Genomic DNA, 14,628 nt, shown 5'->3' on the forward strand with positions numbered 1-14,628 from the left:
AATGTGTAGCGAGTGAAACATTTACTTAACAGTGATCGTAGAATGAGTATCAGAATGATTGCTGATGACTTGAGCATTCCTAAAACCCAAGTTTTTGAGATCGTGACAGAAAACTTATCCATGAGGAAAGCGTGCGCGAAGTTGGTGCCGGGAGTGTTGTCAGAGGAGGAAAAGGCCAAGCGGTAGGATCTTCATCATGTGAATGAGGACCCCGATTTTTTGCCCAGCACAAGGTGGCAACGCTGCCTCAGCCCCCTACAGCCTCGACTTGGCCCCGCCAGACTTTTTTCTATTCCCGAGAATAAAATCGACGCTCGAGGGGAAACATCACGAATCGGTAGAGGTGGTTCAACAGGCCGTGACGAGGGAGCTAAACAGCATTCCGGTCCAGGCATTCCTGGAGGCGTACGAAAACTGTAAAACTCATTGGCAGCAGCGAGTAGGTGCGGAAGGGTGCTACTTTGAAAAATTGTAATCGTTTGTAGTATTCTTTTGAATAAATTTTGTTTAAAAAAATGAGTCCTACTACTTTCAGAACAGACCATGTATGTTCTTATATATGTATACGTCCTTTATATGTATATCTTAGCAAGCATATCATTCCTGTGCCCTTGTGTGTACTCTAAAAGGGGCAGTTTAAGGGAGAAATCGGATTTAACCTGATTGTTAAGAAGTGTGTTCCGAGGTGCAAGAATCGGGTAAAATTGGGTTTTACCCGAAAACAAAGGGCTCTATGTATAAGTGATATGCAAGTGTATGTACAACAAAATAGCATGAACTCTATAGGCAACAATTCTGGCCCCGAATCGGCACGCCACAGCAGACTAAGGAAACCAACTAAATGGCAACCTCCATCAGCAGCTAGAACTGCAGGAATACTAGACATCTGGTGTCCTACCACGAGCTTTACTGACCCAGAAAAATAAACCTAAATGTTTGAGGCAGAGGAATCCCCATTTTCTTGGCACAGAATATGGCGCAGCCAATGACAGCCAAACACTATAATATATACTGGTTTGCCTCACCTCTTAAGAGAAGGAACAAGCATGAAACTCCTTGCAGTGGGTGGCTTTGAGACATGAAGTGGTGCACAAAGCAAATTGATTCATTTTAATATTGTGAAGAGAGCCCCAAAGTCAACTCTCTACTAACAAGTTTAAACACTGCAGCAGAATGGTTCAACCCTACTGACCAGAACAGTCTTTGGTGTAACGGAAGTCGCCAGATGGTTGACACAGTGTTTAATACTACAGCAAAGCTGACTTCAATTTCTCAATGCACTCCTCCAAACCTGCGCAACATCTAGCTACACATATCACGCCTAGAAACCTAAGGTGAATAGTATCGCTCAAGTGGTAGATAGAATAAGCAGCAGTAATAATAGGTAGATAAAATAGATAGTAATACTGACTGTTCATTGTCCTCTCCCTCAGGAGGTGGCACGCGGATCTCTGGCCAGATACTGTCCACCCACGTCTTGTACATAAACACCACGGCTGCTACCAGAGCCACGAAAGAATAGAATCTCCTGCTGCACGACACCACCAGCCTAGAAGAGAGAACCACACGATGCCTGGAACACTGGACAAACAGACAAACACTGTCTTGACAACGCCAGCTGCGCTGACTGCAAGGCCACAAAAATTGTTTAAGGAAGCACTTGTAAGGCTTTGAGAAAGCCATTGCACTTGCTCACTACCTTATGAACACTTGGCTAAATCAAGCAGTGGTTACCCAACACCTACCAAGCCTGGTTATGCCCCTCAACTACTGTGCCAGTCACAACTACCAGATAGGCAACCTAATGCCAGAAATAATCAATACACCACTGCACACCTAAATGACTGACCACATATGTGGGGGAATTTCAAATAGCAGAAAATATACATTCTATATTAAAAGCGACCGAACACTGATCTCTAAATAATACACTACATTTACGAAAGCAATGACATGACTGACTGTTTCAGACTCAAATTTCTCAAAGGAACACAGCTTCCAAGAAAAAAATAAATAATACAATTTAGATGGTGAAACATTGGGTCAATTTCACCATTTAGCCCTAGAAACAGCAGATTTAAGCAGTTTCAAGGTGTCAGGTATTGACATGCAAGAGGATGCTAAACTGGGAGAGTTGGAGTGGCTTCATAATTAGAATCTGCCTTTATAAAAATATGTGGTGCCCCTTGAGGAGTGGACGAAAACTGTCTGCAAACACAAACGCGGGATATGCAGGCACGCTCCAGTTCCACGATGCGTGTACTGCGCCTACAAAGTGGCGACTGTGTGCTTGACAGCTGCTGCCACCTATCACTTACACCTATAGCTAATGAACTGCACATACATAGTAGTAGCTGGCAATCTGTTTTCAACCACTGAAGCTGGAGGAGGAGAGGCGTATGCACATAGTAGCTGTGTGAAAAAGGCAGATTTCGGTTTATGGGGTTTAACGTCCCAAAACGACTCGGGCTATGAGGGACGCTGTAGTAGAGGGCTCCGAAAAATTTCGACCATCTGGGGTTCTTTAATGTGCAATGACATCACGCAGTACACAAGCCTCTAGCATTTCACCTCCATTGAAATACGACCGCTGCGGTTGGGATCAAACCCGTGTCTTTCGTCAGCAGCCGAGCACCATAACTACTAAGCCATCATGGTGGAAGGCAGATTCTGTGCATATGGACACAGACAAAAGTATTCTGTTCATTTCCTTAGTTCCATCTGCGTCTGTTTGTACTGAATTCTAACTATGAAGTATTGACATGTACTTTCTACACAGTATGAAGTTCAAGAGACACAAAGGACTGCTCCATCTAATTTTTGTAAGTTTTTGCATAGCTGTGGCTAGGTTGATGTCAGTCAAATTTGTCCCACCACTTGATTCAGACTTGTGAAGATGACATGGCATGCATTATAGATTTGGGGTTTGCTGAATGGAAGTGGTTAACCGTGTGATTTTGCCTTATATTTGCAAACAAAGTAGTAGTTGATGTCATCACACTTTGCTTGTGAAAACGGACTGTGGCAGCAATACCTGTATTTCGTTTTTTCTTCTTTTGTAGCTAACAGAGTGGCCTGTGTTATCAGAATGCTGTGATTAATTGATAAAGACCAACTTTAATTTGCCTTCAGGATCCCTCTCAGATTTTGAATCACGTATCAACGCAATTTGAACATTTTGAATTTTTACTTTGGCAGGTTCGCGCAGCTGAACCTTCACCACCAAGGAAGCAGGATTAGGAACGGGTCTGACGAAGAAGCTGCAGTAGGATAAGCCTTAGAGTGAGAGCACAGGTCAGCGAACGTCAAAATGCAAGACCACCCATGAAGATAAGATCAGGAATGCCAGAGATTTAGATAAACCAGCGATGGGCTGCAAACAAATCCAGCACATTTCCGCAGTCCGTATCAGTCAGATTACCGCAGAAGCGAGCTCCAAAATCAATGTTTTTGCCAGAAAAGACAACCGGACAGTTAGCAGTGCGGGGACAATGCTTAAAAACGTCAACGGTGGTAATGAAATTATGTGCGCCGCTAAACGAACGAAGAAAGAAAACAGCGAGCCAGGATGAAGATGATTACTTATATATGGCGGAGAAGATCGAGGTCGAAGCAACCGTACAAAGGTCATGGTGTCACTCAAGGCTGTCACAAAAATAACATCCAAAAGGCAATCGATAGTTATTATTTATACGACCACTGTACAAGTCATTTACTAGGCGACTTCCAAGACTATTTCACATAAGTATCTATATCTATGACCACACTGGCGTTTTTCAGCACTGTTCTAATTTAAAAAAAAAAAAAAGTTCCCACTCGAAAGACAAACGCCTTTGTTATGTTGGGAAGCATGCCTCGAGTTTGAATGGGCCCGGGTTGTTCAGTGAACTGAACACTCTTGAGTCACAAATCAACAATTAAACGTAGGAATCCTAGGAATAAGTACACGAATATGAATTTATATAAGTTTTTATCGATTTTAGACCCAAATTTGGACAAAACAACGAGACTTGTGTGGGCGCTGCCGTTGTTGCCGTGGGGTAACCTCATCAAAACCACCGAACGCCAATACACGTACAGATCACACGATTTTCAAGTCTAACACTGAGAATATCCGAATGTAGCGGTAACTCGTTGACTATCTTGGGAGCCTACTCACCAGAACAGGCAGTTGACTGCGACAAAGGCAGCAGCGCTCACGTACGGTCTCTCCCAGATAAGAAGGCTCTGAAGTGAGACCAGATGGGCCTCAAATGGTCCCAGCACACGCAGAAGCAAAGAGTCGTGCTCATTGTCGCATCGATTAACTGTGGAAAACTGCTTTTCGAATCCACTACGCACAAGTTCTCTCGACCAAGCGAGCAGCTCGAGCACCCGCTTCTGCGCGGCAGCCATGTTTATTTTCTTTGAGCCCGCGTGACGTCACGAAACATATGATGGAGTCACCTGACCGCGTGTGTCGCCACCGCGGAAAGGAGCAGTGAAGCGGTGAGGCCTCAGGAGTGGGGGGCCTCGGGGCTTGGAACATTACCAACAGTGGTACGCACCTCTGGTACCACAGAAAACCTGCCACTGCTATTCCTTACTGTTCTGGAGACGCTGTTTACTGATCGCAATACGCACCGACGATGCTGCACAACGGTCTGTGCATTTTCGCGCCGTTTCGACGACGGCATTCCCGTCAGCGAGTTGGCGCGCGCTTTTATGACAGTATGAATGAGACTGCGTTTGCAACGACCATGAAAATGCCGAATAAATAAGCGCTCCATTTCCGCTCGGCCAGTTTAGACCCCGCGGCATAGCTTTTTGCAGCTGGGCATTGATTTTATTTTTTTTTTTTTAAACAGCTCAGGCCGACACCTGCACTTAAATTCGCTGGCTAAGTGAGTAGCCGCGATGAAACGCTTGCGAGTGTGGTACGTCTCGCACGCCAACCAGTAACCCGTAGGCACCGCTGGGGACATGCCTCGGGAATGGGTGTCGGTCCGGTTTCTTTTTGGCAACCGCCCTGACGCGCAACCTTCCATGGCGCGTGCGAACGCGCTCAAGAAGCGATGCCATTGCGTAATCCGAGGCTGGTGTCCAACATTGTTATGGATGACGTTCCGATGAAACGCGCGTGGAGGCGTACTACACGGGCCGCGAAAGAAAGCAGTAAGTCGACAAAAAAAAAAGCGCGATGCGGAACTCGCTGGCGAACGTGATACAACGGCGAATAAATCCCGAGTGAATAAGAATCAAGTGCACATAAATAGTTAACCATATTTGAGCCGTATATATCTGCGGGCGAAAAAGAATCGCAAAAGTGGTTACTCTATCGGTTGCAAGCTGATTCCACAAGCAACATGCGATGGAGCGCTACCCGCTTGGAATTCATCGCTTCGTTGTGAGCGAACGCGAAAATATAATGCACGAAACATCTACGTGCAGACAACTGCGGTTACGCAATGTAGTTAAATTTATTACAAACCTTAAATAAGCGAGAAAAGAAGGGTATTTTGCTCAAAAATATTAATCCGAGCATAGACGAAGAAAAGGCGAAAATACTGAGCGCTCATCTGCGCTGCTTACTGACGAAAATAGATTATTAAGACAAAACATATTCTCATACCAAGTAGCATACCACAAAGCGACGGAGTATCCGCACTGGATGGCACAGAGACGGACGCAAGTGGATGCCTTCATCTCGACACGACGAAACAACGTTCACTTCGACCGTGGAAGCAATGCCGCGAATGCTGTCGGTGCGATTGCTTCCTTGTAACCTCAGATAAGATATACACACATCGCGATAAATGGCTCAAGCATGGGCTCTAGCGGCGGAGGACATTACACAACATGCATACCCAGCAGGTGCCGATGACAAGACATCTCGGTTGGCTTGGGTTCACGTTCTGAATTGCGTTTTTTTTTTTTTTAATGAGAAAGCATTGCTAGTCCGATTACGAGAAATGCCGGCGGCGTGTGTGTACTCGCAAACGGTGCAGAAAATCCCGGCAATGGCAAGAAAAATAGGGTAACGTCATCAAGCGGCCGTATGATGCACACAACAAGCCGAGCACCGCCACTTTATTGAGGCAATCCTATGCATGACGTTCGTCTATATATACTCGCCACTGGCCGACTTCCATGTGGCGCCAGCTTTCCGGACATTCCTACCAAAATTGTGACACATCGTGGAGCGGCTTCCTTAAATGGGCGTCCGCAAAGAGCAATGTTTCCGATGTTGCAGCGCCTCCGCACGCGCCTCTTTGAGCAAGCATGCGTGGACGCACTGTCAATGAGCGAAGCGGAGTTTTTGCGCAAGTGGTCGACATACTTCATCGTCCTGCGCGGCGGTCGAGTATCGGCTTTCTTATTGCCCTACTGACGTGCGGAGTGCAGCGGCATTGCGCATGTGCATGTGACATCAGACCTTTGAGTTTAGCCGTTTTGTTTTGTACTTTCGTTGACATTAGAAAAAATAAACTTCTCTTTCTACATCCGGTTGTCGTACAGCGTTCCGGGTAGTCATACGAATCCGCGTTGCATGTAGATAGTCAAGTTGAAGGTAACCTTGAGAAGAGGATTTGAACCGACGACGTACGCACCTGCAATTGTATGCCTTACCAGACTTTCGTATCAACAATTGTGATTTAACTATAATGTACTAGAATAGTTTTCCAGTACAGTATGGATTCAACCGTTCGTCGTGGAGCGTTCCGGTGGTGTCATGCGCGCACGCGTGTGTGTGGGTGGGATTCAGTGCACATGCAGGGACAGTCATATTTTCGCAAGGGTATCTGTCGATTCTTTTTTCTTTTTCTTACGTGTGCAGACCTTGTAGTCTAGGTTCAACGGACATTGCATCATGATGCAACAAGTCGCATTGTAGGTGTCTTCGAGAGCAACTTCGTATGACTTCGCAGTTAAAATCCCATGACCGGATCAGTGTGTGATATCGCCGCCAAAAATAAGTCATTTAGGTTCGATAAAACTACCAGCGATGCAATGACTGATCGCAGAAATGCTATTCGGCACATTTAAATTACTAAGTTTGAGAATTTTTCAGTTGCCTTTGCAGCGCAGAAACTTAGGCATCACTCCGGCGACCCGCATTGGAGCAATGAGAAAGCAAAACTTCCACATACTATATCGACGTCAGTGGCTGTTCTGACGTGCACGTACTTTATCTACGTCCACTGCTATCGTGATTTCTAATTGCATTTTTTGCGTTTAACTACACCTCATCAATGCCTCATTAACTACACCTCATCAATTACACCTCATGAACTAAATGTTTCCCACAGCAATATTTTATCAAGCACTATCTGTCGCAATCGCACTTGTACACATTTATCTTCGAAGAACGACGTAATTTTGCGGACAATTTTAGCTGACGCGTCAGAACCACATAATGCTCTCGCATTAAAAAGATTTTTCTGTGGCATGGTAGCTGCGCGTAGTCTATCTATAGCTGTTCCGCGCGTGTTCTCCGGGCCGTGCCGGCTGGTGCATCGTCCCGACGGTCTTTCCACCAAACCGTTAATTTCGTAGAAACTGGTACACACTCGCAGGCGATGCCGACGAGCAGGCCAGCAAAGCGCGCTCATCTGCTTCGTCGTTCCAGCAGTCCGTACTGTAATGATTATGCGCCGGCCGCCAGATTGATTACAGGTTATGTCCATGCATGTTCTGATCGACAGGCCATCGCGAGTCGCTGCTCATCGTTGAAGGGAAGACCAGACGCGCTGAATTGGCGCCTCAGTCGAGATCTGAACTGGAGCACGAGCTTCGTGCACTGTTTGGACTCAGTCGTTGAGATACGAAGACGTTGCCCAAGGAACTGGGCCGTGGAATGAATAATGGCTTGCATGGCCGGGCATACCTCAGCGGGTTGCTTTCTTTTGACGACCAACCACAAAGCTATAGGTAAAACTACACATTTCTTGTTTTGTTTTCTCGATGTAAAGAGAAAAAAAAAAGGGGGGGGGGGGGCGTACTTCCGTTTCAGCCACGTCAATGTGCTCTCAAGAGAAAGCAGAAACAAATTTAAACTTGTATTTTTCCTACTTGCGCGCTTTTTGTTCAAGTACTGATTTCTGTGCGCGTGCTTTCGGCGCGTCCTTTATCGCGCTGTTACTTTCCCGGCCATTAGCTTTAGATTAGAGTGACCTATCTAGTATTGTTTCAAGCGGATCGTTGCGGGGAGTGCAGATTAAAAGAAACCCTTTTCACTTCTCTCCAGGTGTGGCCTATGGACTGTGGCAAACGCGTGTGGGACTCAGTTCTTGTGTCCCTGCCTAACTCTTCACTTCTGCTATACCATAGTCCGATGCCTAGCATGACGTAGACTGTCGTACTGTTCTTGAAAATGCCTATAAAAATAAGAGCTTGAGTCTTTAAAAAGTAATGATAGAACTGATTTGCAGTAGCCAGGTTAACCACTCGAAAGACGGCGTGTCAGCAGCGAATAAAAATTAAAAAGACCGAAGGACGCTTAAATGGTGATAAAGAAGAGCCTTGCGCGTAAAATTTTAGCGGCGTCATGCGTGGGAAGAAAAAAAAACGAAAAAGAAACAAGGATGTATGCATGATACACGGAAGCTAGAACGCAATGGAAGCAGAATACGACAGGGACATAATGGGGAAGAATAACAGATATGCTGCTGTTTGTGCAAAGAAGCAGTGGAAAGAGAAGTACACTAATAAAGAAAAAAAAAGAAAAGTACGCCGATGAAAACTGTCGAGACAGTGAGAGCTCGCCTTTCTATCGTTCTGAAGTGTTGTGTCCTGAAGTGCCAGAATTTAGGTAAGTAGACTATTTAGCGGTTGGACTTCTCGGTTTTTATTGCCTGTCTTTTTTCGGTGTTTATTTCAAAACGCAGTTTTCGTTTTTCTTTTCTGTCGAATATTATTTTCTACGGACGAATTACCAGTTTTTTTTTTCGGCGATATATATAATGTGGTATTCTTGCGCGGTCAAAAGTCGCCTAGAATTTTTCTTGACCATTTTTTTAGCCCGATCGTTAGATTTACCAGCAATTCGCGCAAAAAAAGGTCCTGCTTAGAGCTGTGCTTGTAGGAAGAAATTCCATCGCCACTCAAAAAGGAATGAAAGGTACAGTAAGAAAAAAACGCAAATGCATGTTGACTTTTAAAAGCTATAGTTTGCCATGCTAATATAGGGTTTCTGCACTGACTGGGTGGAGCGAGAGGTCGGGCTTCACGTGGTCTGTATGTTGATCACAGCGACGGAACTGCCGCTGAACCGTCGAGGTAGACAGAAGATGACACACTTTGCATTGCTTCGTGTCAGTGTCATTACGTGCAGTGGTCATGCTTAGCTACGAAACTGCCCTAAGTTGGTGACGGCAGTTAACGAGGACGACGTACAGCACAGTTTACAACTTCTTTACACATCGACCAAGGCGGTCGCTATCCCGCAAAGTTTAGGGCCGTTTCACATGCACGCGATTCTCGCCTCGTGAGGTCACGTGGGAGCTGTTGCCGCGGCGAAAGCAAAACTGTTTATTCTAATCAAAACATACGAAATATTGCCTTGCATCTAAAAACACGCTGGTCATAACATCATCAACACATTCCGTGCAGCGTTTCTGTCGCGTTTAATCGTGGGTTCCCTATGCGAACTTCGAGCAACCTAGCTTGTCCCTCCGACCGAATTCGCTGGGTACGTGCTGCATGTGAAAGCACTGTGCGAAAATCGCTCTGCGGCGTCAGCGACTAGGACGACTATTTTCGTTCTAGTCGCAGCATGTGACTCTGTCAGCCTGACCGACCCAACTAGTGCAAACCGTAGCGGTTACTCCTTCTTCGGACCGGCGCCTGCACCAAGCTTGGCCCTGTCCGCTCTGTCCGTCACCCCACCAAGAGCAGAGTAGTCTTCCCTGTTGGCGCCAAAGAGTCACCTCACCAGTAGCACGCCGGTGGCCACGAGGTTGTTTACTCGCGAGCACCGCGTGCGTTCCGCTAAGCCGTTTACGCACAGTTCCAGCACAAATCACACACTCAGAAAGACAGCGGCAACCGGGCGGCAGCGAATGCATGCAGCCGAGACTGCGCGCACCGTTCTGTCCGCGCTTGCTTCTTTGCTGTTTGTCTCTCGTACATATGGTTCTCGTCACGCGGCGTGCTGCTCAACTGCCGCATTTCACGCCCACGGCCAGGTCCGGGTATGACAAGAGAATGCACCCGCGGGGAAGGGGTTCGATGTGTGGGTCGTCCTGTCAACCTAACGAATTGCAAGTTTTGGGCACCCTTCCCAGCTCCCGCAACGCTGGGACAGAGGTCGCCGAAAAAAATGTCGCCAAAGAAACGCAAACCAGTACGTAAAAAAAATAAATAAACAAACAAATAAATAAATGAGAAGCTGCCAGCCAGTATCTCAGTCAGGCGCTTGTAAAGCTCGACCGATGAGTAGTATACAGAGGGGTCAAGCAAGACATGGTTCAATAAGTAAAGTGCACCTTTCTTTCTGGAGGTAATCGAAGAGAGAGTGTCCTTTCAATAAGCGGGAGGTAATTTCTGCTGCCCCCTCCGCCAAGCCTTTCACACACGAAGCGGAAGTGACATTATTTATTCAAAAAAATGCAAAGAAATTGGTTTGGTTTGTTGGGCTTAACGTCCCAAAGCGACTCAGGCTACGGGGAACGCCGTGCAAAGAAATTAACAAAAGAATAACAATGCACTCAAAGCGCTGTCAGGTTTCGAGCAAGCTGGCTTGATCCGTGCCACAGGCAGGGTGCGAGTAAAGGAAACTGATAGGTTCAAAACCTACGCAGTACCTCGAGTCATGCTGCCAGAGTTTTCTGCTTTTTCGCGGCCTTAACCGTACATACTTGCAGACACAAAAGAGAGCAAAGCATCCGTGTGTGGAAGCATCAGTCGGTTTCTGATTGGTTTCACGTCAGCTATGAATCGGCCCTGGCCTTACGTTCTCACAGCGTATTACACGACTTCTGTGGGTGATTTGTAGCGGTATCACATTATTGCGTGTAGTCAGTCACCAAACCATTCCTTACACTGCTACGTATACCGTTAGGTTGATGTTAAATGTACAATCGATTAGGCAAGGCACCACATAACAAATACTTGTTACATCGAAGCTTTCGCTATAGCGTGCAGTTTGGTACTGACAGTCGAAAATAGAGCGCCCTGAATTTTATCTTAGAACATTCTTCGTAATTCTCCCTCGTTTTCCTTCGAAACAATTCTTGAGTATATAGGACTAAGTCGCCTGACAATCGTCATTAGATTTGATATCATTTTCCACAGCTCGCTTTCGTTCTTTCGGCCTTGTTTTGTACGTATGCACGCCGTGTCTCATCGACCGTCAGGCAAGAGCGAATGCGTACAGTGCAGGACGGAATGCAGGCGGCTCATGCATACGCGCGTGTGGTAATAGCGAAAACAAGGGACGATGAAAGGGGATGCTTACGCCATGCGATCGCCTCTATACTTCCGCGCCAGTACAGAGTGCATTTCCGGCGAATGAGTCACAGTCATCGTACGTGTCTGTCGTCTGTATTCCGTGTATGCATGGTGACAGATGTCGCGTGAAAGCAAATGCCAAACCCGCTCACGTTGATGTTGCGAATCGCTAACAACGCAGAACGGAAAGAATAATGGACCCGTGTTTTTATTTCTTTCCACTTTTTTTGAGAGGGGGGGGGGGTGTTAGGAAGGGGGTGCTTCATTCTGACTAGGTACCCGCTGAGGTGGCTTAATGGCTAAGGCGCTTGGCTGCAGAAGGTTGCGGATACGAATTGCAGCAGCGGAGGCCGCATTTCTTTGGTGGCATAATGCTCTGTACAATGCTAGTTAATTCAAAGAACCCTGTCTGATCGAAATTAGTCCTGAGACCTCCACCACACAACGTCTCCCACAGACCATGTGCAGCTTTTGGATGTTAAACACTACACACCAATACCATATATACTGCGACCGCGCAGTTGGCAATAAACAGTGGTTCTCTTTTTATACTCGTAGCCTCCTTCACATTGAATTGCGTGATTTGAGAAGAGCCATCCTGAAATACTTTCTTTTCTGAACTGTACATCGGCCCCATCAACTGATCGCGGAGCAGTCCTTGACACTACACAGGCCTTTCCAATGTGAAAAGGGAACAGGGCTTGATCATTAAAAAAATGATTACTCCATAATTACGCGTGTCAAGCACACTTTCTGCTGTTTTCAACCAGTTTTCCTCTTCCGTAAAATATGCGAAAGTAATTTTCAGTTTTAGTGGAGAAATAACTGAAAAATTTGTCTTTTTATGAAAACTGGTTGTTCCCTTTCATATTGGAGGGATCTCGATCGATCTACGCCCAGGGTCAGAAGGAAACAGACGTTTCGCTTCACAGGTAGGCGCACGTTTTGTTAAAACTAGGGGGCAACGCTCACGCGTTGCATTTCAGAAAACACACAAGATATGCAACTGTTCCGCATAGGAATTTCATGAAGAGCTAACTGACCGATAAGGTATCAAAAACAGAAGTGCCGAGCAGCCGCGGTTGTTTACAATACCAGCTGATAGGAGGCTTTCTGATTTTTGCTACCTTATAGTTTATTGTGGCGTGTGGTTTCAAGTGTTCAGTGCAATATCGTTTCCGCGTTCCTTTCTTTTATCTCTGATTGGATTGCTCAGTTGCGAGTCAGCGTAGCGTCATATGTTGACATGGTCAAACATAAAAGCGCTTTTGAAAAGACTTGGGACAAAACAGGGACGACACAAACTCTCGTGCGCAAACTGTCAACTGAAGTTTTATTGCGATGAACACACATATATAAGCTTCAGGTCATAAAGGCTTTTCAAAAGCGCAATTATGTTTGACCATGTTAACTACCAACTAGCCCAATCTGAAACCCTCTTAATGGTCATATGTTGCTCCTTATCTCGGCGCATTTTCGCTTCTTAATCTGTGATTACCGTTAAATCGCAGGAATATCGCGCGGATTTCTATTGTATAAAAACGGAGAAAACAGTCGAACAAAGCGAAACAGCAGTGACGTGAAATAAGCACCCCTTTGCTGAAGGCTGCGCGCTGCTCCATCATTTAGCGCTCGAGGAGCAGCGTCTGAAGGTTGCGGTGGCAGCGATCCATTGCTAGCGCAGCGTTCCCGCGCCTAGGCGTAAAAATAACGCGCGAAGGACTGCGTGTCACGGGCGATATTCGTGGAGTTCACACGTCGAACTCAAGACAGAGGCTGGAGTGCAGAACAGAAAAGAGAGAGAGAAAAAGAGGAACGCAGGCCGGAAGTTCGCTACTGGTGCCATAACTGTTTCACATTCTCGACAGTGTAGCTAATAGGACGTTTCAAGAACAGCGAAGTTCGCATAACGTTCGCCCACCTTATCCAGCAAGGCGCCAACACTTGTCCATCCAGAAGCCGTGGCTGCCACGTCGGATAAGTCTTTGTTTGTTGCAGTTGGCACCAGACGCGGTTCTCCAATTCTCTCTCTTCTTCTCTTTGTTTTTACTCGTAACTCCCCCCCCCCCCCCCCCCCCCATCCCCCCTTCCCCGCTCTCAGTCTATCAAGTTGCACGCAAGACCAGCGGCCGATACTCACCGGAGCACCCAGTAGAGTCCGTGGGCGAAGACGCTGCCGCCGACGCAGAAGCGCATCCGATCTATATTCATATTCATCGTGGTGTCGCTGCGTATTCAGCTTCTCGTTCCGGGTATCGCAATCGGCACACACACCTCCGGGTACAGCTCCGAAACAATCCTCGTGCACACACAGTGTGTTTCCGGGAAACGGGTTACGGCCGCGCAGTGCTTCGGAGCGCTCCGTGCAAACCCTCGGCGACGTGAGCTCCGAGTGGCCCGGTGGGTTCCTTGGCTTCTGCGAGGCAGGGAAGACACGCGCCAGTCATTGCATTAGCGCAACCGACAGCAGCTCGTTCGCAACGGCGCCGCAGGTCACGTGCCCCTGTCCCGGTTGACGACGTAGGGCCCCGTGGCTAACTCCAGCTGGGGATGGGGAAGGCGCCAGCCCCTACTCGTCACGCTCTTTAATTGAGGATCGCGTGGTTGAATGTGTCGTCGTTTGTGTATGCGGAGGGCGTCGGCGCCCACGTCGGACATTCAGGAAGGTCACAGGAACGAACAGTTTGTAAAGTCGTATGAGGGAAACACGCTGGCAGGTGAAGGGAGTTCCTGTTGGCACCCGAAGACAAGTTTGGCTGAGAATAAGGCCTGTTTTTAAATCGTAGTTGAGACTACGCGGTCTGACGTTTGAGTTTGCGCTGTTGTACACGCTGCCGCAAAGCTATTCTCAGGAAGCGGTCGTGAAGGCGAGCCTTGCACGACATACGGGTGGTGCGCAGAGGGCGCGTGACGCAACATGCGTGACGTCACGCTGCGGTCGTGCGCGCATGACGAGACATGGGCGCGCCACTCCATGCCCTCGCGGTGTCTCGTAGAGATCCAGCCTTTGTTGTCTGCCGATCCCCCTCCGGGTTGGCACAGCGAGCTGTCGGCTCTACGCTCTGGAAGTCCGCCGCAGGTTTAACAATACAAAAAAGGAGGGTGAACTAAGCAACCTTCGCCCGTCGCGACGCGCTCGTGGTTCAGCGTCAAGTGCATGTCGGGTCGGAACCCTCCAGGCTGGCTGGCGTCCAGTTC

At 47.3% G+C, this 14,628-nt stretch overlaps 1 protein-coding gene across 4 annotated transcripts in view; it reads right to left on the reverse strand.

Annotated features, from left to right (window-relative positions):
* The window catches only part of LOC149342192 (reticulophagy regulator 3-like), a 36,019-nt gene extending 21,912 nt beyond the window's left edge, over positions 1–14,107 (reverse strand). The window contains exons 1-2 of one of the 4 annotated variants that reach the window (XM_089544471.1): positions 13,571–14,107; positions 1,412–1,549 (exon numbers count right to left, since the gene is read on the reverse strand). In XM_089544471.1, coding sequence (XP_089400597.1) covers positions 1,412–1,549; positions 13,571–13,647 — 215 coding nt within the window. In that variant the 5' untranslated portion in view covers positions 13,648–14,107. Of the gene's footprint in view, positions 1–1,411; positions 1,550–4,159; positions 4,422–5,611; positions 5,721–13,570 lie in introns of those variants that run through there. The other 3 variants (XM_089544472.1, XM_089544474.1, XM_089544473.1) reach the window with 3 other exon arrangements.
* Positions 14,108–14,628: the final 521 nt, after the last annotated feature.

The sequence above is a fragment of the Amblyomma mixtum genome, chromosome 5, assembly GCF_055824585.1.
Source record: "Amblyomma mixtum isolate Tamu chromosome 5, ASM5582458v1, whole genome shotgun sequence".
Taxonomy (NCBI): Eukaryota; Metazoa; Arthropoda; class Arachnida; order Ixodida; family Ixodidae; genus Amblyomma; species Amblyomma mixtum.